This window comes from Natrix helvetica (assembly GCF_964273705.1).
Source record: "Natrix helvetica genome assembly, chromosome: Z".
Taxonomy (NCBI): domain Eukaryota; kingdom Metazoa; phylum Chordata; class Lepidosauria; order Squamata; family Natricidae; genus Natrix; species Natrix helvetica.
The window spans coordinates 9,760,829-9,788,658 of record NC_138554.1 but is presented as its reverse complement, the minus strand read 5'-3'; the positions used below and the strand labels follow the sequence as shown (position 1 = coordinate 9,788,658).

At 46.4% G+C, this 27,830-nt stretch overlaps 1 protein-coding gene across 2 annotated transcripts; it reads left to right on the top strand.

Moving 5' to 3' along the window:
* The first annotated feature begins 389 nt into the window (after positions 1-389).
* Positions 390-27,646, top strand: LOC309401079 (solute carrier family 25 member 35-like). 2 transcript variants are annotated; one of them, XM_081970024.1, is made up of 5 exons: positions 390-969; positions 1,796-1,861; positions 11,078-11,230; positions 19,655-19,789; positions 26,071-27,646. In XM_081970024.1, exons 1-5 carry the CDS (start codon positions 616-618, stop codon positions 26,245-26,247), a joined length of 885 nt encoding a protein of 294 aa, XP_081826150.1. In that variant the 5' UTR covers positions 390-615; the 3' UTR covers positions 26,248-27,646. The 2 variants fall into 2 exon arrangements, with proteins under 2 accessions (XP_081826150.1, XP_081826149.1); XM_081970023.1 differs by having other exon boundaries at positions 390-990.
* Positions 27,647-27,830: the final 184 nt, after the last annotated feature.

The window sequence follows — 27,830 nt, the reverse complement described above, 5'->3', positions numbered from 1 at the left end:
CTTCTTCTCTGGCAGCTTCGCGGCTTACCTGGGTTTCTTGGGATCCTGGCTTTCGCCTTCTCGTGGTTCTCCCCTTTGCCTCCTGCTCTTCCTCTCCCCGGCTGGGGGAAAGAGGGACCCCCGGGGACACCCCCTGATGGTAACACCCCCTGATGGTAACACAGCTTTCTTCCTCACCTTCTTCTGGATGATGATGATGATGGTGGTGGCAGCAAGATTGTCTCTGTCATAGTGGCCCTTCTCCCCTCCACTTGACCTTCCATCTTCCTTCCTCTTTTTCACCCTCCATCCTTCACAGAAGTGCTTCTTCTGGCCTTCCGAGAACCTGGTGTAGGTGCTTTGAGAACCTGGTGTATGTCCTTTGAGAACCTGGGGTAGGTCCTTTGAGAACCTAGGTTGGTCCTTTGAGAACCTAGGTTGGTCCTTTGAGAACCTGGGGTAGGTCCTTTGAGAACCTGGGGTAGGTCCTCCTTCCGTGCCCCCTTAGATCCTTCAACCTTCATCTTCTTGGCTTCTTCTCCTCCTCCTTTCGAAAGGTCTTGGGTTACTCTGACCTCCGTAGTTTCTCCTCTTCTAGCTCCCTTGACCAAACATCCACCCTTTGACCCACCCGTAATGGACTTCCTTCTCAGTGGTGTGGCTGCCTGTGGGGCCTGCCTCTTCACCAACCCCCTGGAAGTGGTGAAGACCCGGATGCAGCTCCAGGGGGAGCTCCGCGCTCCCGGCACCTACACCCGCCATTACCGGAATGTCTTCCACGCCTTCTACACCATCGGACGGGTCGACGGGTTGGCAGCTCTCCAGCGAGGACTGTCCCCGGCCCTCTTCTACCAGTTTGGTTTTAACGGCATCCGCTTGGGCACCTACGGGATCGCGGAATCGGAGGGCTACATCCACACCCAGGACGGACAAGTCAGCCTGGCGCGGGCCACCCTGGCAGGAGCTTTGGCGGGCGCCACAAGTGCCATTGTGAGCAGCCCCCTGTATCTGGTGGGTCTTAACCCCAGAAGCATTACCGTAGAATAAGAGAGAAATTGCCCCCAAGTCATTTCTGTCTGGAATCCAGAGATGCCGGGTGGAATTCTGCCTTTCAGAATCCAGGGATAAAGCATGAATTCTGCCAATAAATCCAATGTGGCCTTTATTTTTTTTTAAAGCAAAAAACGCAGCAGTCACCACAAATATTTCCTGATAGCGCTCAGCCTTATATACCGCTTCACAGTGCTTTTATAGCCCTCTCTAAGCGGTTTTACAGAGTCAGCCTATGCCCCCCCCCCAACAATCGGGGTCCTCATTTTACTGACCTCGGAAGGATGGAAGGCTGAGACCACCTTGAGCTGGTCAGGATTGAACTCCTGGAGTGAGCATGATTTAGCCTGTGGTTGCTGCATTCTAACTGCTGTGTAAATGGGCTTCCTCGTTGCTTCTTTTTCGCATTGTACTGTTTACAAGAGCCAGATTTGCTACTGGGCTGGTTTTTCACTGACTGTGTGAGAACGTCCTTCCTCTGGCTTAAAAGCAACTTTCAGATTAACAGAGTTGGAAGGGACCTTGTAGGTCATCTAGTCCAACCCTCCCCCCTCCCACACCACTTCTGACAGATGGTAGTCCAGTCTCTTCTTGCAAGCCTCCAGTTTGAACACAAGCCTTTCACCTGCTCTGGTTACTAGAATGAAAACACTGCTTCAGAAGGGAGTAAAGCATTGGTGGGAGAAACATAAATCAACATTTTTAAATGCATCTTCCTGACGTGTTGTTTCTTAGGAAAGTGACATTTCTCCAATCCTCTTTCCAGGTGAAGACTCATCTCCAAGCCCAGTCAGCTTCTGAGATTGCTGTAGGACACCAATATCAGCACCAGGTAAGCAGAACGTACCCTGTAGCTTTATCAAGAGAAAGTTGTAATTTGCAGAACTTTTGATTCCTCGGGATCTCGCCGTAAATTACTGGTCAGCAAACTTGCACGGTTTTCAAAAGGGGTCTTTCTTAGCCTTTCTCCTTAGAGAGCCTCTGGAATTATTTAAAAAAAAATTTAAAGAAAGAAATTAAGATTCTGGTCCTCATGACTGTAAATCAAGTCTAACGAAGAATGGTTATAGGAACTGGGCATGGCTATTCTAACGAAGAGAAGAACCAGGGGAGACAGGATAGCAGTGTTCCAATATTTGAGGGGCTACTACAGAGAAGAGGAGGTCAAGCTATTCTCCAAAGCACCTGAAGGCCAGACAAGGAATAAGGGATGGAAACTTATCAAGGAGAGATTCAACCTAGAAATAAGGAAAAACTTTCTAACAGTGAGAGCAAACAACCGATGGAACAGAAGTTGCCTTCAGAAGATGTGGGAGCTTCATCCCTGGAGGATTTCGAGAAGAGACTGGACTGCCAGCTGTCAGAAGTGGTGTAGAGTCTCCTGCTTGGGCGGGGGGGGGGGGGTTGGACTAGATGACCTATAAGGTCCCTTCCAAGTCTGTTAATCTGAAGAGAAGGACTACGGGTGATTTGATGGCAGTCTTCCCATACTGTCGTAGAGAAGAGAGGGTTGACCTATTCTTCAAAACGCCCGAGGGCAGGATAAGAAGTAATGGGTGAAAGGAAGGGAACGTATATCTGATTTCACATGTATTGACGACAGCGAGAATAGTATTTGCACAACAGTGGAAAAGTAAAGAGATCCCAACAAAAGAAGATGTGATTAGAAAAATACTAGAATGTGGAGAAATGGACAAACCAACACTTACAATTAAGGAAAAGAAAGAAACTGAATTTTATTTTTAGTTTTGACTTGGGATTTATTTTATCAATGGCTAGCTGACAAAAACAGGAGCTGGAAACGGGGAAATATATGAAAGAATCAGTGCTCCATGGAAGACGGGTTAAATCGGTGAAACAAATAGTGTGACTATCCTTGGTATTAATATATATTGATATAAATGCGATGAATATGGCTGTAAACATTTTGAATATTACTTCTTAAAATGAGTTGCACCTAGACGACACGCTGTTCAATTGAAGTTGGAATTTTTATATACTATAAAATAAAATAAAAAGTTATTCCAAAAAAAAAAAGAAGAAGAAGAAGTAACGGGTGGAAGTTCGTTAAAGAGAGCTCAAACCTAGAACTAAGGAGATATTTCTTGACAGTGAGAACAGGTTATCAATGGAACAGCTCATCTCTTGTGGCCTGCCAGCAGCCATTGGAGCTGGCAGTCGAGTTGGACAGAGAGGAGGTTGGGGAGACGCATGGGCCGGTCCTGTAGGCTGGGAAAGGCTCAGACGAGGACTCTGCGTCCAAGGCAGAGACGGGGCTAAGGCCGTCTGGCAGTGATCAGCTGCCTTCCGAGCTAGACAGCAGTGAGGCAGAGGAACAGCTGGAGCCTGTTCCCAGTGTGCGCATGCCCAGAGTTGCAAAAAAAAAGAACAGCTCAGAAATCAGGGTAGACTTGGGAGTAAAGTCACAGGTGGAAGGTGATTGTCCCCTCCCATAGGACATAAAAGAGGAGCGAAAGGGGAGTGGGCTTTTGCAGGAAACAATTCCTTCGTTCGGTCATTAGATTCGTTTCAGGAGTGTGAAGATCTGTCCGTGAATCTGAGAGACTCTGCGCCCGGTCTTTCCTTGCATTCCTTGCGTTTGGAAAATATTTACAGGACAGCTTTCCAAGATAGATAAGGTCCGTGGTCAGAAATATTCCTTTGAAAGACTGTTTGCCTGCCAGGCCTTTGCTGAATGGGAATGAGAGGGATTCACATTCGTTTAATAAAAAGGGGTTTTATCGGGACCAGGACTCTGCCTCGTGCTTTTTTGGGGAAGCCTAGGTCAGAACCTTATCTTTGGAAGTTGTGAACTGCTCCATCACTGGGGATTTTTAAGAAGGGACCTAACAAACATTTGGCCAGATTGATACGGGGTCTCTTGCTTTAGCAGGGGGTTGGGCTAGAAGACCTCCGAGGTCCCTTCCAGCCCGATTATTCTGTGCTCTAGAGGCCTTTTCAAAATTGAAACGACGGAAAAGTACCTCTCCATGAAATAGTCCTTCCTGCATCACTGATTCAGAACTGAGCACAGTTTTGCACTGGCCTCCTTCCCAGTATTATCCAAAGATGCCTCCATAAATCTCATCGTTTGCGCTCCCAAGTTGCATACCTAAAGAAAAACAACACGGGTCTCTGGGCCCCTTAAAGACGAATCATTTTATTATATAGATACTCCTTGACTTACAACCTACAATTGAGGGCCCAAAATATCTGTCGCTATACGAGGCCGCTGTGAAGGGAGTTTTCTCCCCTTTTACGACCTTTTGTTGCCAAAGCTGTAAGCAAATCACTGCGGTTGTTAAGTTAGCACACAGTTGTGACGTGAATCTGGTTTCTCCCATTGGCTTTGCTTTGTCCAGAGGCCACAAAAGATGATCCCTTGAACCCGGCCACCGTCATAACTATGAACCGGTGGCCAAGCCTCTGAATTTTGTGCTGCAGTGGTTGTTAAGTGTCATAACGGTCATACGTGACTTTTTTTCAGGGTTGTTGTAACTTTGAAGGATTACAAAATAAATGACTGTTAAGTCAAGGTCGATCTGTAGAGAAAGAAAATGCAGGTAGTCCTCCTCTTACAACCCTAACTGAGCTCAAAATTTATGTTAGAATATAATAGAATAACAGAGTTGGAGGGTACCTCGGAGGTCTTCTAGTCCAACCCCCTGCTTAGGCAGGAAAACCTACACCACTTCAGACAAACGGCTATCCAACATCTTCTTTAAAACTTCGAGTGTTGGAGCATTCACAACTTCTGGAGGCAAGCTATTCCACTGATTAATTGTTCTAACTGTCAGGAAATTTCTCCTCAGTTCTAAATTGCTTCTCTCCTGATTAGTTTCCACCCACTGCTTCTTGTTCTACCCTCAGGTGCCTTGGAAAATAGTTTGACTCCCTCTTCTTTGTGGCAACCCCTGAGATATTGGAACACTGCTATCCTGTCTCCCCTAGTCCTTTTCATTCAACTAGACATGTTGTTAAGGGAGAATTTGTTACATGTGTTTTGCTCCATTTTGCGACATTTCTTGCCACCGTTGTTAAGTGAATCACTGCAGTTGCTAAGTTAGTAACGTGGTTGTTAAGTGAATTTGGCTTCCCCAATGACTTTGCTTGTCAGAAGGTTGCAACCCGAGGACGCTGCCGATGATCATGGGGATGCTGCAAAAGTTGTACCTGTGAAGATCAGTTATATAAGTCCCTGATTTTCAGTGCCATGGTAACTTTGAACGGTCACTAAATGAACTGTTGTAAGTCGAGCTCACTACTTGTAACCAGATATCCTGGCCAGTTTTTAACTTCCATTTGGGTCTTTGAAAGAGCAATTAAAGCATTGTCTATAAACTACACCCTCCCCGTTTAAAAAAATACCTAAATTTGACCTAGTGATTAAGTGGTTCAGTTTGGTCTTATTTCCCAGGTGGGGAATTATAGTCCCTTTATGACTGGTGGACTTCAACTCCCAGAATTCTGGGAGTTGAAGTCCACAAGTCATAAAAGGGTCATAATTCCCTCAGGAATTCTGGGAGTTGAAGTCTACAAGTCATTAAAGGGTCATAATTCCCTCAGGAATTCTGGGAGTCGAAGTCCACAAGTCATTAAAAGGGTCATAGTTCCCTCAGGAATTCTGGGAGCCGAAATCCACAAGTCATAAAAGGGTCATAGTTCCCTCAGGAATTCTGGGAGTTGAAGTCCACAAGTCATAAAAGGGTCATAGTTCCCTCAGGAATTCTGGGAGTTGAAGTCTACAAGTCATTAAAGGGTCATAATTCCCTCAGGAATTCTGGGAGCTGAAATCCACAAGTCATAAAAGGGTCATAGTTCCCTCAGGAATTCTGGGAGTTGAAGTCCACAAGTCATAAAAGGGTCATAGTTCCCTCAGGAATTCTGGGAGTTGAAGTCTACAAGTCATTAAAGGGTCATAGTTCCCTCAGGAATTCTGGGAGTCGAAGTCCACAAGTCATAAAAGGGTCCCTCAGGAATTCTGGGAGCCGAAATCCACAAGTCATAAAAGGGTCATAGTTCCCTCAGGAATTCTGGGAGTCGAAGTCCTCAAGTCATAAAAGGGTCCCTCAGGAATTCTGGGAGCCGAAATCCACAAGTCATAAAAGGGTCATAGTTCCCTCAGGAATTCTGGGAGTTGAAGTCCACAAGTCATAAAAGGGTCATAGTTCCCTCAGAAATTCTGGGAGTTGAAGTCCACAAGTCATAAAAGGGTCATAGTTCCCTCATGAATTCTGGGAGTCGAAGTCCACAAGTCATAAAGGGGTCATAGTTCCCTCATGAATTCTGGGAGTCGAAGTCCACAAGTCATAAAGGGGTCATAGTTCCCTCAGGAATTCTGGGAGTCGAAGTCCACAAGTCATAACGGGGTCATAGTTCCCTCAGGAATTCTGGGAGTCAAAGTCCACAAGTCATAAAGGGGTCATAGTTCCCTCAGGAATTCTGGGAGTCGAAGTCCACAAGTCATAAAGGGGTCATAGTTCCCTCAGGAATTCTGGGAGTCGAAGTCCACAAGTCCGCAAAGCTCGCACAAGCAGGAAGCCAAAGGCACCAGCCTGAAGATGGCGAGTGTGACCTCATCGGAACATCGCCAAGATACTCTCAATCCTACATGGGAAAAGACCCGAATATGCCAAGACCTACCTATCTATCTATCTATCTATCTATCTATCTATCTATCTATCTATCATCTATCCATCCATCCATCCATCCATCCATCTATCTATATACATACATACATACACACACACACACACATACATATACACACATATATATTATGTATTTTAGATATTTTTTACATTTTGCATCTTACCGTTATATACTATTATATCTAATATTCTTGATCTTTCATTATATTTACACTTATTTCTAATTTCTAATTCATTAATTGTCTTTCATTATTAGTTTTCTAATCTTTGCATCTACTACCAAGCCAATTATACCATATATCCCAAATTAAATAGTATTCTGTTTCTCCTTTGTCTTTAATTTCCATTGTCAACCTATCCATCTCAGCGCAGTCTAATATTTTCTTTATTATCATTTCCTCAAAGGGAATATTTCCATTTTCCCAATTTTGAGCATATACAATTCTGGCCCCCGTTATTACACGTAGCATTAAATATTGGGTGGGTTTTTTTGTTATATTTCCCTGTTAACATGCCTAATAGAAATAGCTCCAGTTTTAACTCTTTGTTGTTTTACCATTTCCTCTAACCAGTTTTTTTTAATCCTTATTCAATATTTTTTTGCGAAGTTAATTTTCCTTTGGGCTATCAGTTGCTTTTAAATCTCAGCTCAGTAAATAGTAAGCAATCATCTTTGGAGGTAATACTGTTCTCCAATCTATAGCAAATATTCTTGCATTGCCTTGCTTGGAAGTAGAATGAGGAAATCAGATGGCCATTTAAAAGATCTCCACCACATGTCCCAAAAGGGGGGGGGGGGGAATACACAAATGGCTTGAAACTATGACAAAACAATACATAGACTTGAAACCTGAGACATTCCTTTTGGGCATGCTTCCCGAAAATTATAATAAAGGTGACACAGATTTAATTTTACATTTTCTAATAGCAGCCAAGAATTGTATACGCACAATACTGGAAAAACATAGAAACCCATACAGATGATAACACAATCAAAAAATTATGGAATCTGCAGAAATGGATAGGTTAACCTTAAAAATCAAAGATAAAGAAGACTCGGAATATTATTGAGCATGGGATAAATTTTATGAATGGATAGAAACAAGAGGGGAAATAAGTTTACGAATGTCAATAATTGTTAGTATGGAAAATAAAGATGTAGAAAACAATAACTATAGTAAGGGGGAATTTGTAAATAGGCTAATGTAAGTAGAAATTTAGTTAAAAGGTTTTCTTTTCTTTTCTTTTTTTGGTCAAACTACTATAACTACTGTCATATTATTTTTATTGTTATTAGCTTGTGTGTTAAGATTTACTATCAACTTTTCTTGGGTTTTGCTTTCTTTGTAATTGTTATCCTGACACGGCACTGTCTTTTCAATTAAAATCATAAATAAATAAATGGCTAGGTTAACCTTAAAAATCAAAGAAAAGGAAGATTCGGAATATTTTGTGGCATGGGAACTTTTCTACAAAGGATTAGCTGACAAGTACAGAGGTTAGATGAATGGATTTATGTGAAATATGGACTCCACGAGAAGGAGAAAATGATCAGTAAATATTTTGATGGTTATATAATTGATATTATAATGAAAGACAGTATCCTTTTCAATAACGATTGATATTATTGCACATATGTCTATATGTACGTGATTACAATGATGATAATGATGTTTATATTTTAACACGTTGGATACCTAGAAAACACACTGTTCAATATAGAAATGGAATTTGTGGTGTAAAACAATATAATTACGTTAAAAGATCTCCACCAGAAAGCAAGCTGCCTCAGTCTGATTTGGGACCATTTCCGAGGCAAACCAGGTTAAGTCTAGGAGATTCTGCAGCATCTCTACCCAATCCCTGATTATTCCTGACCCGGAGCTTGGAAAAATGCCAGCCTGCCCTAGCGAATAGGGAGGTAGATTGACTACATACCTTCCCGGATCTTTAAAAATGTGCAGCTTCTAATCTCTTACTAATACTCTGCTCTCAAAACTCGACGCTGGAAATCTCCGGTTGCCGGGTTAGTGTAAGAAGTAAGTAAGATTTACCCAGGAAAAGATTTGTGTATAATGTTCTCTCGTGGGACGGAAGGATTGAGTAAGGGCGGGCCTTCCACCCGGAGTCCCTACTTTGTACCTTTGCAAATTTGTGTAGTCTTCAAATTACAACCGCTATTGAGCCCGAAATTTTGGTCGCTAAGCGAGGCATGTGTTAAATGATTTTTTTTTTGCCCCGTTTTATGACCTTCCTTGCCACATTTGTTAAGTGAATCTCTTCCGTTGTTAATGGAGGGACACGGTTGCTGAGTGAATCTGGTTTTCTCCACTGAGCCACGGTGGCGCAGTGGTTAGAGTACAGTACCGCAGGCTACTTCTGCGGTTGCCTGCAATTTGACAGTTCAAATCTCATCAGGCTCAAGGTTGACTCAGCCTTCCATCCTTCCGAGGGGGGGTAAAATGAGGACCCAGATTGTTGGGGGCAATAGGCTGACTCTCTAAACTGCTCAGAGAGGGTTGTAAAGCACTGTGAAGTGGTATATAAGCCTAAGCGCTACTGCTAACTCTGCCCATTGCCAGGAGTTTGATCCTGACCTGCTCAAGGTTGACTCAGCCTTCTATCCTTCCGAGGTGGGTAAAATGAGGAGCCAAATTGTTCCGGGCAATAGGCTGAATCTGTAAAACTGCTTAGAGAGGGTTGTATATACCACTTAAGTCTAAGTGCTATTGCTAGCACATAACGATCACATGACCCCAGGACACCGCAACCGTCATAGATACATGCCAGTTGCCAAGCGTCTGGATTTTGATCAGGTGAACCTGGGGATGCTGCAGTGGTTGTAAGCGTGAAAAAAAAACCGGTCACGGGTCACTTTTCAAAATGGCGTCTTAACTTCGAACGGTCACTAAATAGAGGGTTGAATATAGATGTGTGCGTTTTTCTTGAACGAGAGAGAACATTTGACGTAGGGCTTAGCCGGTCAAGAATTGCAACGAAACTAGACTTGTTTGTAGAAATCGGACTGGGGGTGAGAATCCTGCTTTTTTAGATGATGACCGTATGGGATGATTTTAGAAGATGTTTGCGTTTCTTCCTTCCTTCCTTCCTTCCTTCCTTCCTTCCTTCCTTCCTTCCTTCCTTCCTTCCTTCCTTCCTTCCTTCCTTCCTTCTTTATGTCTTCCTTTTCCAAAGCACCTGAGGGAAGATCATTAAAGAGAGAGCCAATCTAGAACTAAGGAGAAATTCCCTGACAGTGAGAACTGTCAATCGGTGGAACTCCTTGCCTCTGGAAGTAGTGGGTGCTCCATCGCTGTAGGTTTTGAAGAAGAGTCTGGATAGCCGTTTGTCTGAAATGGGATCGGCTACCCGGTTGAGCAGGAGGTTGGACTAGAAGCTCTCCAAGGTCCCTTACAACCCCATTATTCTGTGTTTAGTGTTCTATGTCCTGGGGACAAAATGATTTCTTTCATGGCACCCCCCAGGATGGTCTTTTCAAGTCAAGAAGAGTTCAAATCCGGCTCACTCCTTACTTCAAAGGGTCCAACTATTTCTTTTAAAATATATATATATTTTTATTATTTTTACATTTAAAACAATGCAATACCGCGGAGTCGGAGTGACCATACATTCACATTATATACAGCTAGTTTCAACCATTAACAATTAATCGACTTAATACATTGTCTGTCCTTCTGTCCAATCACAATATATACATTTGTTCCAGTCTTGTCATCTTGTCTTATACCAATCATAAAATCTATTCCATATCTCAAAATATTCTGATTCCCCTTTATTTTTAAGTTCAAGAGGGAGCCTATCTGCTTCTGCACAGGCCAACACTTTTCGGATTATATCTAGCTCTGATGGTGTATTTTCTTTTTTCCAATACTGTGCATAGGTTATGCGCGCTGCAGTTAGTATATGTATAATTAGATAAAGTGTATCTTTCTTGAACCCCTCCGGTATTATGCCTAGGAGAAAAGTTTCTGGTTTAAACATCATTTGTTCTCCCACCATTTGTTCTAACCATGATTGAATCATTTTCCAATATTTTTTTGCCTCGTTGCGCGTCCACCACATATGATAGAAAGTGCCTGGTGTTTTTTTACACTTCCAACAATTTGGGGCCAGATTGTTGAATATTTTGGAGAGCCGTGCTGGGGGGAGATGCCATCTGTAGAACATCTTATAAAGATTTTCTTTATACGCCGTAGCCAATGTTAGTTTCTGATTAAATATCCAAAGTTTTTCCCACTTAGCCAATTCCACATTGTAACCCAAATTTTTCGAAAGGGTCCAACTATTTCAATTGATGACTTTCAACTGGTTGAGTGCGATGAGGATTATAGACGTTGATGCTCCTAAACGTTATGGGTCCTTTTCTGTTTGTGTAGGGAATGTTCCATGCGCTATGGGGGATCCACAAAGAACACGGCGTCTTAGGGCTGTGGCGTGGAGCCATTTCTTCCATGCCCCGAGTCATGGTGGGTTCATCCACGCAGCTATCAACCTTCTCCTTTTCCAAACAGTTCTTGAACAACCTCGAGGTACGATGGTTTCCTTTGCTTGTTTGAAAAACCTACAGGAGTTGCAATAGAAAACTTTGCATTTGGCAGGGCGGATCCAGAGTCTGATAAGATTTGATGATATCTAACAAAATGAAATTCAGTGTAGAGGAAAGTAAAGTCCTACACTTTGGCAGGAAAAAAAACAAGTACACCTATAGCCTGGGTGAAACCAGGCTTCATAGCAGTAACTGTGAGAAAGATCTTGGAGTCTTAGTGGGTGCCGTCCACTAGGCAGTGCCAGCGGGCGACGCCCAGGAGTAGGGCCTTCTCTGTGATGGGCCCAACCCTCTGGAATGACCTCCCCCCCGACATTAGAATAACGACCGATCTCCGCTCCTTCCGTAAGAAACTTAAGACCCACCTGTTCAACTTAGCTGGCCTGGCCTAACTGTAGTTTTTGTGTCCCACTCTAGCCTAAATCTTTAGGGATAGATTTTTTAGGTTGTTTTAATTTTTAACTATACTGTACAGCCTATCACTTAATTTGTTTTAATGGGTATTTATAAATATTTAAGTTTTGTATATTGTTTTATTTGTGGTCTGTACACCGCCCCGAGTCCCTTTGGGGAGAGGGAGTGGTCTATAAATTCAATAAAATTAAAATTAAAAATTAGTGGAGAACCAATTAAATATGAGCCGGCAGTCAAAGAAGCCAATGCAATCCTAAGTTGCATTAACAGAGGGATCCAATCAAGATCAAGCGAGATACTACCACTCTATAAAGCCTTAGTAAGACTACACTTAGAATAATGCAGTGAAGTGCAGTCAGGTGAGGCAAGGGAGGCACAGCCTCACCGCTCTCATCATGAAAAGAAAAGAAAAATGTAAAAGGAAAAAGCTGAGCTAGTTGCTGCCTCACCGTGGATGACTCTGCTTAACTGTTAAAAAAAAGCCTCTAAAAAAGTGCCCTCTACTATGAGGCAGGAGAACTGCATGCCTCATCTAGTCTGACTTTAGGCGTTTTATGATCACTCGAGCAGAGTTAAGCAAGGGTTAAAAGCCTAAAAATTTCTGACGTAGGTGAGGCATGCAGTTCTCCTGCCTCATAGTAGAGGGCGCTTTTTTAGAGGCTTTTTTTAACAGTTAAGCAGAGTCATCCATGGAAGCCAGGCAAAGAGCCATGCTGTAGCACACACACTTTCCCCCAGCCTCTTTCTTTTGGAAGGCTCAGATCGGCTCCCCTCCGGCTTCTCTGCCTCTCCTCTCACCCCAGCCTGCCAGCAGGAGGTGAGTGGGTGGGCTTTATTGCGTTCCAGGCATTTCCCACCCAGACAGCAGGCTGCATTTGCAATGGTGGAGGTGTTTGAGGAAGGCAGCAAGGGAATGGGGGGGATGGCAGAGGAGCTGCTTTCAAGCCACTGGAAAAGATATCCAATCCAACTTTTGTGTGTGTGTATGTTTGTTTGAGAGTGAGTGAGAGAGGGAAGGGGGTAGGAGAAATAGTCCAATCCAACTTGTGTGTGTGTGTGTGTGTGTGTGTGTGTTTGAGAGAGGGGGAGGAAGGGAGAGAGAAACAAATGCTGTCGTTTTCAATCGGAACTGAGCATGCCTGGCTGTGGAATTCTGGGAGTTGAAGTCCACAAGTCTAAAAATATTTGAAACCCACCACTGTGTCAGTGCCTCACCAGCCATAAACCTCACCGCACGTCACTGGAAAAAATGCATCCAGTTTTGGTCACCACACTGTAAAAAAAGATGTTGAGATTCTCGAAAGAGTGTAGAGAAGAGCAACCAGGATGATTAGGGGACTGGGGACTAAAACATACAATGAACAGTTGCAGGAACTGGGCATGGCTAGTATAGTGAAGAGATAGACCAGGGGAGATACAATAGCAGGGTTCCAATCTTTGAGGGGCTGCCATAGAGAGGAGAGTGTCAGGCGATTCCCCAAAGCACCTGAAGGCCAGAGAAGGAATAATGGATGGAAACTGAACAAGGAGAGATTCAACCTAGAAATGAGGAGAAATTTTCTGACAGTACAATCAACCAATAGAACAGAAGATTGCCTTCAGAAGTTGTGGGAGCTTCATCACCGGAAGCTTTCAAGAAGAGACTAGACTGCCATCTGTCAGAAATGGTGTAGGGTCTCTTAAGCGGGAGTTGGGCTAGATGGCCTACAAGATCTCTTCCAACTCTGTAAACCTTAGACATAAATCTGGGATCCAAGAGAGAAGTAAAATTGGGATATGCATTTGATTTTGGTCTCGATCGTTAAGGCCCCAAGCTGGAAACCGTGAGTTCTAGTTCCGTTTTAGGCATGGAAGCCAGCTGGGTGACCTTGGGTCAATCACCAGGAGACTGTGAGTTCTAGTTCCACCTTAGGAATGAAAGCCAACTGGGTGACCTTGGACCAATCATCAGCAGACTCAGAGTTCTATTCCTGCCTTAGGCATGGAATCCGGCTGGGTGACCTTGGGCCAATCACCAGGAGGCTGTGAGTTCTAGTTCCACCTTAGGAATGAAAGCCAATTGGGTGAACTTGGGCCAATCACCAGGAGACTGTGAGTTCTAGTTCCACCTTAGGAATGAAAGCCAACTGGGTGACTTTGAGCCAGTCATTCTCCCTCTTAGCTCAGCTCACCTTACATAATTGTTGTGGTGGTGAAAATAGGCGGAGGAAGGAGTATTAGGTATGTTCATTGCCCTGAGTTAACTTACAAAAAAAAATAATAAAGGCAGGAGAAAACTAATCTAAACTAAATAAAATTATGGAGCAACACCCAAATATATTCTGTTTTCTTGCCAAATGTATGGTCACTTCCTCGGTATGTTCTCCAACTCTTGAGTATTAAACCTGTTTCTAATCCAATGGCTATTAATACAGCACTGGAGCTTAAGAAGGTGGATTTGTAGCTCTTTTTTCTGCCTGAATATAAGGCATCAACTGACCCTTTATTCCAAGGCTGCTAAATTTAGGCTGGTCATGGCAGAAGAGACAAAATATATGAGTTCAAACTGCTGATTTGCAGGCAGAATCGAGTAGACAATATAGAATAAAACAGAGGATAGGATAAGATAGAATAGAATAGAAAATATGGAATGCACTGGAGTGGAATGGGATGAGATGGGATGGGATGGGATAGGATAGGATAGAATAGGATAGAATGGAAAATATGGAATGCACTGGAGTGGGATGGGATGGGATGGGATAGGCTAGAATAGAATAGAATAGAAAATATGGAATGCACTGGAGTGGAATGGAATGCAATGGGATGGGATAGGATAGAATAGAATAGAAAATATGGAATGCACTGGAGTGGAATGGAATGCAATGGGATGGGATAGGATAGAATAGAATAGAATAAAATAGAATAGAATAGAAAATCTGGAATGCACTAGAGTGGAATGGAATGCGATGGAAAGGGATAGGATAGGATAGGATAGAATAGAAAATATGGAATGCACTGGAGTGGAATGGAATGCGATGGGATGGGATGGGATAGGATAGAATAGAAAATATGGAATGCACTGGTGTGGAATGGAATGCGATGGGATGGGATAGGATAGGATAGAATAGGATAGAATGGAAAATATTGAATGCACTGGAGTGGAATGGGATGGGATGGGATAGGCTAGAATAGAATAGAATAGAATAGAAAATAGGGAATGCACTGGTGTGGAATGGAATGCGATGGGATGGGATAGGATAGGATAGAATGGAAAATATGGAATGCACTGGAGTGGGATGGGATGGGATAGGCTAGAATAGAATAGAATAGAATAGAAAATATGGAATGCACTGGAGTGGAATGGGATGGGATGGGATAGGATAGAATAGAAAATATGGAATGCACTGGAGTGGAATGGAATGCAATGGGATGGGATAGGATAGGATAGGATAGGATAGAAAATATGGAATGCACTGTAGTGGAATGGAATGCAATGGGATGGGATAGGATAGGATAGGATAGGATAGAAAATATGGAATGTACTGGAGTGGAATGGAATGCGATGGGATAGGATAGGATAGGATAGGATAGGATAGAATAGAAAATATGGAATGCACTGGAGTGGAATGGAATGGGATAGGATAGGATAGAATAGAAAATATGGAATGCACTGCAGTGGAATGGAATGCGATGGGATGGGATAGGATAGGATAGGATAGAAAATATGGAATGCACTGGAGTGGAATGGAATGCGATGGGATGGGATAGGATAGGATAGAATAGAAAATATGGAATGCACTGCAGTGGAATGGAATGCGATGGGATAGGATAGGATAGGATAGGATAGGATAGGATAGGATAGGATAGAAAATATGGAATGCACTGGAGTGGAATGGAATGCGATGGGATGGGATAGGATAGGATAGAATAGAAAATATGGAATGCACTGGAGTGGAATGGAATGGGATAGGATAGGATAGAATAGAAAATATGGAATGCACTGCAGTGGAATGGAATGCGATGGGATGGGATAGGATAGGATAGGATAGAAAATATGGAATGCACTGGAGTGGAATGGAATGCGATGGGATGGGATAGGATAGGATAGAATAGAAAATATGGAATGCACTGCAGTGGAATGGAATGCGATGGGATGGGATAGGATAGAATAGAATAGAAAATATGGAATGCACTGGAGTGGAATGGGATGGGATGGGATGGGATAGGATAGGATGGAATAGAAAATATGGAATGCACTGGAGTGGAATGGGATGGGATGGGATAGGATAGAATAGAATAGAAAATATGGAATGCACTGGAGTGGAATGGAATGCGATGGGATGGGATGGGATAGGATAGGATAGGATAGAATAGAAAATATGGAATGCACTGGAGTGGAATGGAATGCAATGGGATGGGATAGAATAGAATAGAATAGAATAGAATAGAATAGGATAGGATAGGATAGGATAGAAAATATGGAATGTACTGGAGTGGAATGGAATGCGATGGGATGGAATAGGATAGAATAGGATAGAATAGGATAGAATAGGATAGAATAGGATAGAATAGGATAGAATAGGATAGAATAGAAAATCTGGAATGCACTGGAGTGGAATGGAATGCAATGGGATGGGATAGGATAGGATAGAATAGAAAATATGGAATGCACTGGAGTGGAATGGAATGTGATGGGATGGGATAGGATAGGATAGGATAGAATAGAAAATATGGAATGCACTGCAGTGGAATGGAATGCGATGGGATGGGATAGGATAGGATAGAAAATATGGAATGCATTGGAGTGGAATGGGATGTATTGGAATAGAATAGAATAGAATAGAATAGAATAGAATAGAATAGAATAGGTTGAGACTCTCAGTCCTAAGGCGTAATGTTCTTTTCTTGTGGGGTATGAAACAAGCTATGGTAGGTTTAGGGAAGAGCTATGATTTATTTGCTACAGAACAGTGACGTGCAGTCAGGGGAGGCAGGGGAGGCGGAGCCTCACCACTCTCGTCATGAAAATAAAAAAGAATTACTCCAGGAAGCCGTGAAAGTGGCTGGGAGAGGCGCGCGGCTTGGTTTAGCCTCCCTGGACATCTCAGCAGCAGCCCCAAGTGTGCCGATCTCACCATTTTTTACATCGGGCGAGCCCAGGATCCTTGCAAGGGGAATGGGACCACGTGTGCAGGAGGCTCCTCAGCTCCAGCCTCAATCAGCGCAGCCGCGGTCCCCTTCATCTTGCCTCAGGAAGGAGGGGAATGGGACCACGTGTGCAGGGGAAGGGGATCGCGGCTCTGCTAATCTGAGGCTGTGTGCTGAGGAGCCTCCTGCACACGTGGTCCCATTTCCCTTGCAAGGATCACAGGCTCGCCCAATGCAAAAAATGCCTAAGTACCATGTTTCTCCGAAAATACAACCTGTCCTGCGCTCACTGACCTAGCGTTATCCCGAAAGTACCAAGTTACAGGAGCCGGGGGTGGGGGGAGCGCTCACGTTGCTTGCCGCCTTCAATATACCGCTAGGTTGGGGAGTGGCGTTCTGTCCGGCCAGAGGGGAGAGTTGCCGGGCGGCTGCTCTCTTGTGAACTGGCTCCCGAAGAGCCGGGCACAGCCTCAGGGGCGAAGTAGCCATGAGGTAACTATGCTCACGAGCAGCCGCCCGGAAAATCCCCTCTCTAGCTGGGAAAAGCACCATTCACTGACCTGAGCAGCCGCCCGGCAAATCCCCTCTCCAGCCGGGAAAAGCGCCATTCACCAAGCCCTTGCGCAGCTCTCCCAGGTGACCGCCGCTGGCTGCTGCTGCCCGCCGCCGCCCGCCGCCCCGCCGCTCCGCTCCGTGCATAACTTCCAAACTCCAAAACTTCCAGCATCGGCCGCTCTAGGAGTGCTCTCTATGGTGGGCCGGCTGCTGGAAGACTGTCCGGAAAACTCTCTGTCCAGCAGCCGGCCCACCATAGAGAGCACTCCTAGAGCGGCCGATGCTGGAAGTTTTGGAGTTTGGAAGTTATGCACGGAGCGGAGCGGGGCGGCGGCGGGCAGCAGCAGCCAGCAGCGGTCGCCTGGGACAGCTGCGCAAGGGCTTGGTGAATGGCGCTTTTCCCGGCTGGAGAGGGGATTTGCGGGGCGGCTGCTGAGGTCAGTGAATGGCGCTTTTCCCGGCTGGAGAGGGGATTTGCGGGGCGGCTGCTGAGGTCAGTGAATGGCGCTTTTCCCGGCTGGAGAGGGGATTTGCGGGGCGGCTGCTGAGGTCAGTGAATGGCGCTTCTCCCGGCTGGAGAGGGGATTTGCGGGGCGGCTGCTGAGGTCAGTGAATGGCGCTTTTCCCGGCTGGAGAGGGGATTTGCGGGGCGGCTGCTGAGGTCAGTGAATGGCGCTTTTCCCGGCTGGAGAGGGGATTTGCGGGGCGGCTGCTGAGGTCAGTGAATGGCGCTTTTCCCGCTGGAGAGGGGATTTGCGGGGCGGCTGCTGAGGTCAGTGAATGGCGCTTTTCCCGGCTGGAGAGGGGATTTGCGGGGCGGCTGCTGAGGTCAGTGAATGGCGCTTTTCCCGGCTGGAGAGGGGATTTGCGGGGCGGCTGCTGAGGTCAGTGAATGGCGCTTTTCCCGCTGGAGAGGGGATTTGCGGGGCGGCTGCTGAGGTCAGTGAATGGCGCTTTTCCCGGCTGGAGAGGGGATTTGCGGGGCGGCTGCTGAGGTCAGTGAATGGCGCTTTTCCCGGCTGGAGAGGGGATTTGCGGGGCGGCTGCTGAGGTCAGTGAATGGCGCTTTTCCCGGCTGGAGAGGGGATTTGCGGGGCGGCTGCTGAGGTCAGTGAATGGCGCTTTTCCCGCTGGAGAGGGGATTTGCGGGGCGGCTGCTGAGGTCAGTGAATGGCGCTTTTCCCGGCTGGAGAGGGGATTTGCGGGGCGGCTGCTGAGGTCAGTGAATGGCGCTTTTCCCGGCTGGAGAGTTTCCCGGCAACTCTCCCCTCTGGCCCGACAGAACCCCACTCCCCAACCTAGCGGTATACCGAAGGCGGCAAGCAACGTGAGCGCTCCCCCCACCCCCGGCTCCTGTAACTTGGCGCTTTCGGGATAACGCTAGGTCAGTGAGCGCAGGACAGGTTGTATTTTCGGGGAAACAGGGTACCCAGGCATTTTTTGCATTGGGCGAGCCCGGGATCCTTGCAAGGGGAATGGGACCACCTGTGCAGGCGGCTCCTCAGCGCACAGCCTCAGATTAGCAGAGCCGCAATCCCCTTCCCCTGCACACGTGGTCCCATTCCCCTCCTTCCTGAGGCAAGATGAAGGGGACCGCGGCTGCGCTGATTGAGGCTGGAGCTGAAGAAATTTCTCCGTTTGGGCTGCGCCCCTGCGATTGGAGCAACCACGTGGTTTGATGACGTCACCAGCCTCACCAGTCATAAACGTCACCGCACGTCACTGCTACAGAATGAATAAACCAGTCATGTTCCCTACTGGGAAGAGAATTCTGGGATGTTTTCGCCTTACTTAATGGCGAGTCTACCCAGGCCCTTTGCCTTCACAAAAAAAAGGTCGTGAAATCATGGGACCAACCTCCAACGAAGATGGCGTGGTTAGTCCTCAGTAACAAGAGTTTAAACACACCTGCGATAAACACACGTCTATCATCCAAAACAAATACAAAAATAATAATAAAACAAATACAAATAAAAAGTAATAATAAAAAAATAACAAATGTGTGCATTAAAAAGAAAAAAAATGAACAAAAAACTCAGGGTAGACTTGATGGCTCATGGTGTCCTTTTGTCCCATTGGGTTTTTTTTTTTTTAATGTTTCTATATCCCATCTAGCTGTTTCTCCGGGTGGGAGTCTCCCCCCCACCCCACCCCATTCTTTTCACATCCAAAACCAGAGAATTATGTTTTCATTAAAAAAAAAAAAGATGCATTCCTCAAGCGGATCGATCCTCTGATTGGATCTGGGTTGCTGATCTCCGCCCAAGCTGGCCGTAACTTCGCTAACTTTTGTCCCCTCCTCTCCCTCCAGATCTTCCCCAAAGACAGCTGGTTGATTGCCTTGTGCGCCGGGATGATGAGTAGCTTCATTGTGGCCATCGCCATGACACCCTTTGACGTGGCCAGCACCCGCCTTTACAACCAACCGGTTGGACCCGATGGCCAGGTAGGAAATAGGAAGAAGGGAGAAGATGTGGAGGAAGCCAAGCCGGGACAGACGAAAGAAAAAGATGGGAACACAGAACATTCCTTGACTTATAACCATTCATTTAAAGGCTTAGGGCAGGCATGTCCAAAGTCCGGTCCGCGGCCCATTTGCGGCCCGGGGGGCGGTTTAATACGGCCCTTTAACAGCCCTCCCTGCTCTATGTAAATGCGGCCCGCCCACGGCAAGCAGAAGACCTTTCAAATTTCTCTCCCACCACCTCTTTTTCGCGCGCGCGCTCACACTTCGCCTCCGTCAAGCTCCGTGCTCGCTGGAGGAAAATGGGAGTGGGGGGGGGGGTATTTCCGAGTTCCGAAAGCAGAAGACCTTTCAAATTTCTCTCCCACCACCTCTTTTTCGCACGCGCGCACACACAGGAAAAGCAGACAAGCAGGAGAGAGAAGAAAGAAGGCAGGAAGGCAGAAGGAAGGGAAGGATGGAACTGGAAGGGAGGCAGGAAGGAAGGGAAGGAGGGGAGGAGGGAGTAAGGATAGACAAGCAAGAGGGAAAGAGGAAAGAAAGCAGGAGGGCAGAAGGGAGGTGGAAGGAAGGAAAGAAAAGCAGACACGCTGGAGGGAAAGAGGAAAGAAGGCAAGCAGGCAGGAAGGAGGCAGAAGGAAGGAGGGAAGGATGGAACTGGAAGGGAGGCAGGGAAGGAGGGAGGGAGAAAGGAAGGATAGGAGGATAGGGAAAGAGGAAAGAAGGCAGGCAGAAGGGAGGGAGGTGCAAGGAAGGAAGCATAGATAAGCAGGAGGGAAAGAAGGCAGGCAGGAGGAAAGAGGAAGGAGGGAACTGGAAGGGAGGCAGGAAGGAAGGGAAGGAGGAAGGGAGGGTGGAAGGAAGGATAGACAAGTAAGAGGGAAAGAGGAAAAGAAAGCATCTGAATGTACTAAACACGAGTCTTCAGGGAAAAAATGCATACATTGTGAAAACTCAGCTGTCAGTTGATCTTAATGTTATGAAATGAAAAGTATGCCATTTGCAATTAACTTGGCATAAAATAATTCATTTGCATTTAATTGTAATTGTTCAAAGAATGTTCGGAAAAATGTTCGGCCCTCCAGCATGTTCACTTCATCCAATCTGGCCCTCTTTGAAAAAAGTTTGGACACCCCTGGCTTAGGGCGATTCTCAGTTGTTCTGACCTAGGCTGGCCCAAACCAAGAAGCAGACTCCTTGTCCTGACAAAAAAATCCTTTTTATTATATTACTGTGAATTCCTCTCATTCACATCCAGCAAAGTCTTTCGAGGGAGGATTTACAGTCACGGCTCTTCTCTGGCTTGGAGAGTTGCCAGGCTGACATCTTCAAAGGAGCCTCTGAAGGTCACGACCCAATGAAGCGAAGTAATAGTCTCCTGCAAACTCCACTCCCCTTTTGCTCCTCTTTGGGAGGGGCCATATATCGTCCACCTGTGGCCTTACTCCCAAGTCGACCCCTGTTCTTCCGCTGTTCCCTTCGTCTGGCAACTCTGCATGCGCACACTGGGAACAGGCTGCTGTTCTGAACACACACACACACACACACGCCTGTGAATAAACCAGAACACAGGCTTGGCTGTTTGCCATTGTTTAATTACTGAGATAACGAATCCTTTGTCTGAGGGCCCAGACAACTCACGTTCAGTAGAGCAACCCAGATAATTCAAATGAAGCAACGCAGGTAGTCCAAACAAGCAGACACGGCTAGTACATAGATTTTCTTAACTACTAATTCGAGCGGTTGTTTCCTGCAAATGTCCCCTCCCAACGCCTCACCTATAATCTCTCTTGGGAGGGGCCAATCCACAACCACCTGTGCTTAATCATCTTCTGTGAGTCTGCCTACGGAGTTGCTGCTACCGTTTCTCAGCCCTTCTCAATCTAGCATCAGGGCCAAACTGCCTTTGATCCTCCCCACTGCTCCATGCCTCAGGCGCCTCCTGGTGGCCAACCAGCCTCTCTGGTCCCTGCTCTGAGTCTGAACCCTGCCCAGGGTCCTCCACATCGTCCAGGGCGGACTCATATGGTTCCTCCCTATCCGAGTCCATCAGCAGCTCAACCGGATCCTGCTGGGCCACAACAGGCTGCAGCTGTTCATCTTCCTCACTGACGTCTGGCTCCAAAGTGTGCTGATAACTGTCAGAAGGCCCCATCTCTGCCTCCGACGCAGTGCCCTCATCAGAGCCTTCCCCAGACTCCAGGACTGGCCCATGTTCCTCCCCAACCTCCTCACTGCCCAAATCTCCTGCCAGCTCCACTCATTCCTCCAGGTCATGTCTCAAAGGTGCCTTTTTCAAGAGACAACATGTACTTCCTTGGTTTTTCCTCGAAGACTTTTCGCTTCTCGTCTATCCATTTCCCCCCGAAAATAAGACCTTGTCTTATATTTGTTTTGCCACCAAAAAAGGCACCAGGTCTTATTTGGGGGGCGGGGAGGGGGGGGATGTCGTCCACTGACTCTCCTCACTTGTGCATTGCCCCTGGCCTCCTTTTCACCATCAAGAGGCCTTCAGGAACTTTTTCTGCAAGCCAGCAAGGCTTTCCCGAAGGCCTCTGCAACCGATAACAGAACTCTGGATCAGGGAAGCCTTGCCGACTGCAGAAGAAATGGGTCCATATGGAGTGCGAGAGGCCTGGCTTCAACTGTCCGAAAGTACTGTATTTTTCGAAGTATCAGATGCACCTTTTTCCCCCTCAAAAAAAGAGGTTGAAAATCTGGGTGCATCTTATACATTGAATACAGCATTTTGTGCCTCCTGAAACCCCGCTCCTTCACCAAAATGGCCATGCAGAGTCTTTAGGAGACTTATAGAGTGCTCCTGGGGGCTGGGGAGGGCAGAAATGAGCGAGAAATGGGCCGTTTTTGGCTCAGTTTTGCCCAGCCCCCAGGATCATTCTATAAACCGCTTAAAGGCTATTCATGCCCTTTTGTTTGACAAAAAAGGGCCCGTTTTCACAAAACACTGGCAGTTTTTTTGCTCATTTTTGGGCCACCCCATCCCCAAGAGCACTGTACAAGCCTCCTAAAGGCTATTCATGCCCTTTTTTGGAAAAAAAAAGAGGTCTGCAGAGTGCAAAAACTTTTTTTTTTAATTTGCCTCTTCAAAAACCTTGTGAGTCTTATACTCCGACGCGTCTTATATTCTGAAAAATACGGTAAGTAGTAGGGCAGCTCCCCATCCCCATCCTAGCTTTTTTACCTGTGCACTCTGGAGTGGGCGGGCTCTTATTAATAGGGCTTATTTTGGAGCAGTAGGGCTTATATTGGGCACCATGTAAAAATCAAGCTAGGACTTACCGTATTTTACGGAGTATAAGACGCACCTTTTCCGCCCCAACAGGGTGTGGAAATGTTGGTGCGTCTTATACACCGAATACAGCCATTTTTGGCCTCCCGAAGCCCCGCCTCGCATCCCACTTTTGTGAAAAACGGAGGTGTTTTTGCTTGCCCCCAGCAGCACTCTGCTGAAGCCTGCACTCTGCAGACTTCAACAGGGCTGGGGGAAGGCAAAAACGCCTCCGTTTTGGCGAAAAAGGGCCCGTTTTCCACCTGCATAGTTTTCCTAGAGGCCGGGGAAGACAAACACTTTTTCTTACTTGCCTCTTCGAGTTCTTGGTGCGTCTTATAGCCTGAAAAATACGGGTACTTTCGGGGTAGGTCATATTTTCAGGGTAACACAGTAAGAAGCTTCTTCAGTTCTGAAGATTATAGAATTGAAGAAGCTTCTTGGATGAGAAGGCAAACGTCTTCAAAGGAAAACCAGAAAGTCCAGTTGCCTCTTGGGGGAAGAAAAACATGGAGGACTGTTACAGCCTCCCATGTCAATGGGGAAGCCAGATTCACTTAACAACTGTGTTGCTCACTTAACAACTGCAGTGACTCACTTAACAACTCTCTACATGGGGCTCCCCTTGAGGTGCGCCCGGAGATTGCAGTTGGTCCAGAATGCAGCCGCGCGGGCAATTATGGGGAGAATGAGGTTCTCCCATATAACACCTCTCCTGCGCGAGCTGCACTGGCTTCCTGTGGCCTACCAGGTGCGCTTCAAGGTGTTAGTTACCATCTTTAAAGCGCTCCATGGCACAGGGCCTAGTTACCTGCGGGATCGCGTTCTGCCCCACACATCCCTGCGACCTATTCGCTCGCACAGGGAGGGACTTCTCCGGGTGCCGTCCTCCAGAGATTGTCAGAGGGCGGCGCCCAGGAGTAGGGCCTTCTCTGTGATGGGCCCTACCCTTTGGAATGACCTCCCCCCAGACATTAGGACAACTACTGACCTCCGCTCCTTCCGCACGAAACTTAAGACCCACCTGTTCCGACTAGCCGGCCTGGCTTAATTTAGAGCTTCTCCACTTCTTGGGCATTTTTAATTTTAATTTTTAAATTTAACTATTATTGGGGTTTTTTAATTGTTTTAAATTATTGTAATTTATTTATTTATTGTTCTACCTCCTCCATATTGTATCGTTGTAACCGCTGCTGGTGTACGTCGCCCCGAGTCCCTTGGGGGAAAGGGGGTGACTAAGAAGTCAAAATAATAATAATAATAATAATAATAATAATAATAATAATAATAATAATAATGTGGCAAGAAAGGTAGTAAAATTGGGGGGGGGAACTCACTTAACAACGGTCTCGCTGAGCAAGGGAGATTTTGGGCTCGATTGCCGTCGTAAGCCAAGGACTCCCTGAGATTGGGTTCATTAAATCGGTCACCCAACTCACGACTTCCACCTAACTCATTCACCCCATTGGTTTCAGGGCTGCCTTTGACAAGTGGCTTAACTCCACAGCTTCGCTGTACGTCAATGAAAATCCAATCAGCCAGGCCAAAAATACCTTTAAAAGGTTCCATTCGTTGCAAAACTGGCCCAGAATTTGTTAATCTGAAATGTTTCATGACTCACCCATCAGTCAAATTAATTTTTTAAAAAAAATAGTTAAGCAGAGAATCATTGGAACGTACCAACTCTTGCCACGCCAAACTGCAGGGCTTCCTCCCCAAAATGTATGACAATATGTCAATGAAAATTCAATAATCCAGGCCCCAAAATATCTAAAAAATCATGGCAAAACTGGACCAAAGTTAATCTGAGATTTCTCGTTGCTCATTTGAGTAACTTCATCAGTCAAAATAAATAAAAAATTAGATGGGACAGTCATTGGAATGTACCAACTATTGCCACACCAACTGCAGAGGTTGTTCCCCATTTTTAAAAAAAATTCAACTGATGGAAGTTACTGGGATGAGTAACCGAATGTCTCTGATAAACATTTTTGATTTCAATCGTTTTTAAAGCTTCGCCGTTTTACCCAGCTTCGTTGTTAACCCTTTCTCCTTCCCTCCTTTTTTTACGTTTGCAATCTTCCAAACTGTACCTGCCCTGCCAAAACATGTCACTAAATGAACCGTTGTAACTCGAGGAGTGCCTGTCTTGAATTCATCTCCTCATGCTTTTGCAAAAACCTGCTGATGGGTTTTGTTGTGGCCCGCCAACGGCCAGTGGAGCTGGCAGCAGATTCGGACAGCGAGAAGGTTGGGGAGGAACATGGGCCAGTCCTGGAGTCTGGGGAAGGCTCTGATGAGGGCTCTGTGTCGGAGGCAGAGAGGCGTCCGACAGTTATCAGCTGCCTTCGGAGTCGGAGATCAGTGGGGCAGAAGGACAGCTGGAGCCTGTTCCCGGTGTGCGTATGTGCAGAGCTGCCAGGAGAAGGGAACTGTTAAGGAACAAGAGCTGACTCGGGAATAAAGGCGCAGGTGGATTGGGAATGGCCCCTCCCATAGGGAATAAAAGAGGAGCAAAAGGGGAGGGGAGTTTGCAGGAGACAATTAGTTCGTTTAATTCGTGTGAAGATCTGTTTGTGACTCTCAGAGACCCCTTGCCAAGTATTTTCTTGTACAGCCTTGCGTTTGGAAGAGATCGGCCTGGCAGCTCTCCAAGCCTGATAAGGTCTGTGGTTGTCAATTCACCCTTGAAAGACTGTTTGATGGGACTCTGCTGGATATGAATGAGAGGACTTCACATTAGCTTAATAAAAAGGGGTTTTGTCGGGACAAGGAGTCTGCTTCGTGATTTTCTGAAGCCTAGGTCAGAACAGGAGTTTTCATTTAACAACAAGGAAGCAAGATTTCCAAAACCTAAGGCAGGGGGGCTGGGAGAACGGGACATTGAAAACGAGGGGTAACCCGAGAAAATTGGGGTGGTCTTAATTCATCGGTGAGCTTGCTCTCTTCATCGTTTGCTTTCCTTATACGGCAGGGCATGATGTACAAAGGACTTTTGGATTGCCTGGCCAAAATCATCCGGACGGAGGGCTTTTGGGGAGCCTACAAAGGGGTAGGGGCTTCTTACTTCCGCATCGGGCCGCACACCATCCTCAGCCTTCTCTTCTGGGATCAGATCCGCCACGTCAACTTCCGCTGGCCGCAGGAGTGAAGCCACTCGTAAAGGGGACGCCCACCCCCGCAATTTGCACGTCACGACATACCTCGGGGCAGCAGCCCGGACGTCGCCATCAGTCAAGCTAGTCTCAACAGATTCGACGCCGGCAGACGGGCAGAAAAAGATGTTGGTGGCCCATTCCTCGCGCTTTGTTTTTCGGCCGTTCTCACCTCTAGGTCCCCTTTCCTACTTCGCTACGGATGGGAGGAGAAAAATAAACACACAAATCTTTCTCCTGCCCGGAACAATAATACCTCAATCCTAACTTCTGGACCGAGGAGCCAAACCATCATGCAGGAGCTCTTCCCAATTTGAAGCTTGTGCCCACACCTGGCCCATTCTGGTAGGGAACCACCATTTTTCCACTGCAGAAGATGGACCCACTATCGGCTTGGTAAATGGCTTTCAAGTCCCACCTACCTCGGTGAATCCCTAAGAAGCTTTCTGGGGGACTCTGTCGGGTCACTTCTACCTAGTCGGCAAACCTATAGGGCCTCTGTAAAGGTGGTGAGAGGCAGCCTGAGTTCAAACTGTTGTCCGCGGCAACCAAATAGGCCTACAGGTAGGGCTCACCTGCTCCTCTGTTCATCCAGCCTCTAGGTGGCGGTAGAGCGCCGTCCTGCTCGTTTGCATTTCTTGCTCCCGGTTTTTCCTCCTTATCTATATCCACGTGCTATTAAAAGTTATCAGATCTGTTTGCAACTTTCAGTGGGGTAAAATGGGGCATTAGCGGGGCAACGGTTTTTCAGTCGACATACCTCAGATGGGCGAACATACAGAATGTGTCCAAAACCTGGGCCCCATATGACCGGGAATGGAAATTTGAGAAAAATTGTGGCCAAATTTAGTCACACCATCGCAATCGAGTCATTGTCCCTTCCAACACTCCGCGACACCTTCGGCAACGGCAAAGCCAGAAAGGTAAGTTGCAAGTTGTTCAGGTAAGTCTCCTCCCCCCCCTCACACGAAGCCCATCGTCCCTCCGGGGCTCCCACCCCAACTGGCCACTCATGTACCGCGACACAGCCTTAGCTGCGTCAAGTTCTGCGTGCGAAGTCAACCTCACGGCATCTATCCTGCATCTTTGCTCAGCCTTCCCGACCCAGGACACATCCCTTGTGCATCCCGTCTGATATTTTGCACACCCCTGCACTCTCCACGGGGCCTCTCACACATTCTGGGCGCATCCTTCCTGAACTGCTCTGAACCACGTGGCACTTCTCATGCCTCCTTCCCAATTCTTGGGATACCTCCACTTTGTGCAGAGTCCATTTATTTATTTATTTTATTTATTATTAATTCAACAGTAAAGCCACCGGGAAGTATAAACATGACGCAGCAGGAAGGAAGGAAGGAAGGAAGGAAGGAGGGGAGGGAGAGGGATGGAAGGAAGGAAGGAAGGAAGGAAGGAAGGAAAAAAAACATTGACTTTAACTCCCATGTTAGCTGGGAGGGAGGGAAGGAGGAAAGGAAGAAAGGAAAAATGTATTGACTTTAACTCCCATGTTAGCTGGGAGGGAGGGAAGGAAGGAAGGAAGGAAGGCAAAACATTGACTTTAACTCCATGTTAGCTGGGA

What these genes read in the sequence shown, in the direction of transcription:
- LOC309401079 (XM_081970023.1), top strand. Translation starts at nt 616, where the DNA reads ATGGACTTCCTTCTCAGTGGTGTGGCTGCCTGTGGGGCCTGCCTCTTC. An exon ending in TGAGCAGCCCCCTGTATCTG is followed by an intron (nt 991 to 1,795) that starts GTGGGTCTTAAC and finishes TCCTCTTTCCAG; the next exon opens with GTGAAGACTCATCTCCAAGC. An exon ending in GACACCAATATCAGCACCAG is followed by an intron (nt 1,862 to 11,077) that starts GTAAGCAGAACG and finishes CTGTTTGTGTAG; the next exon opens with GGAATGTTCCATGCGCTATG.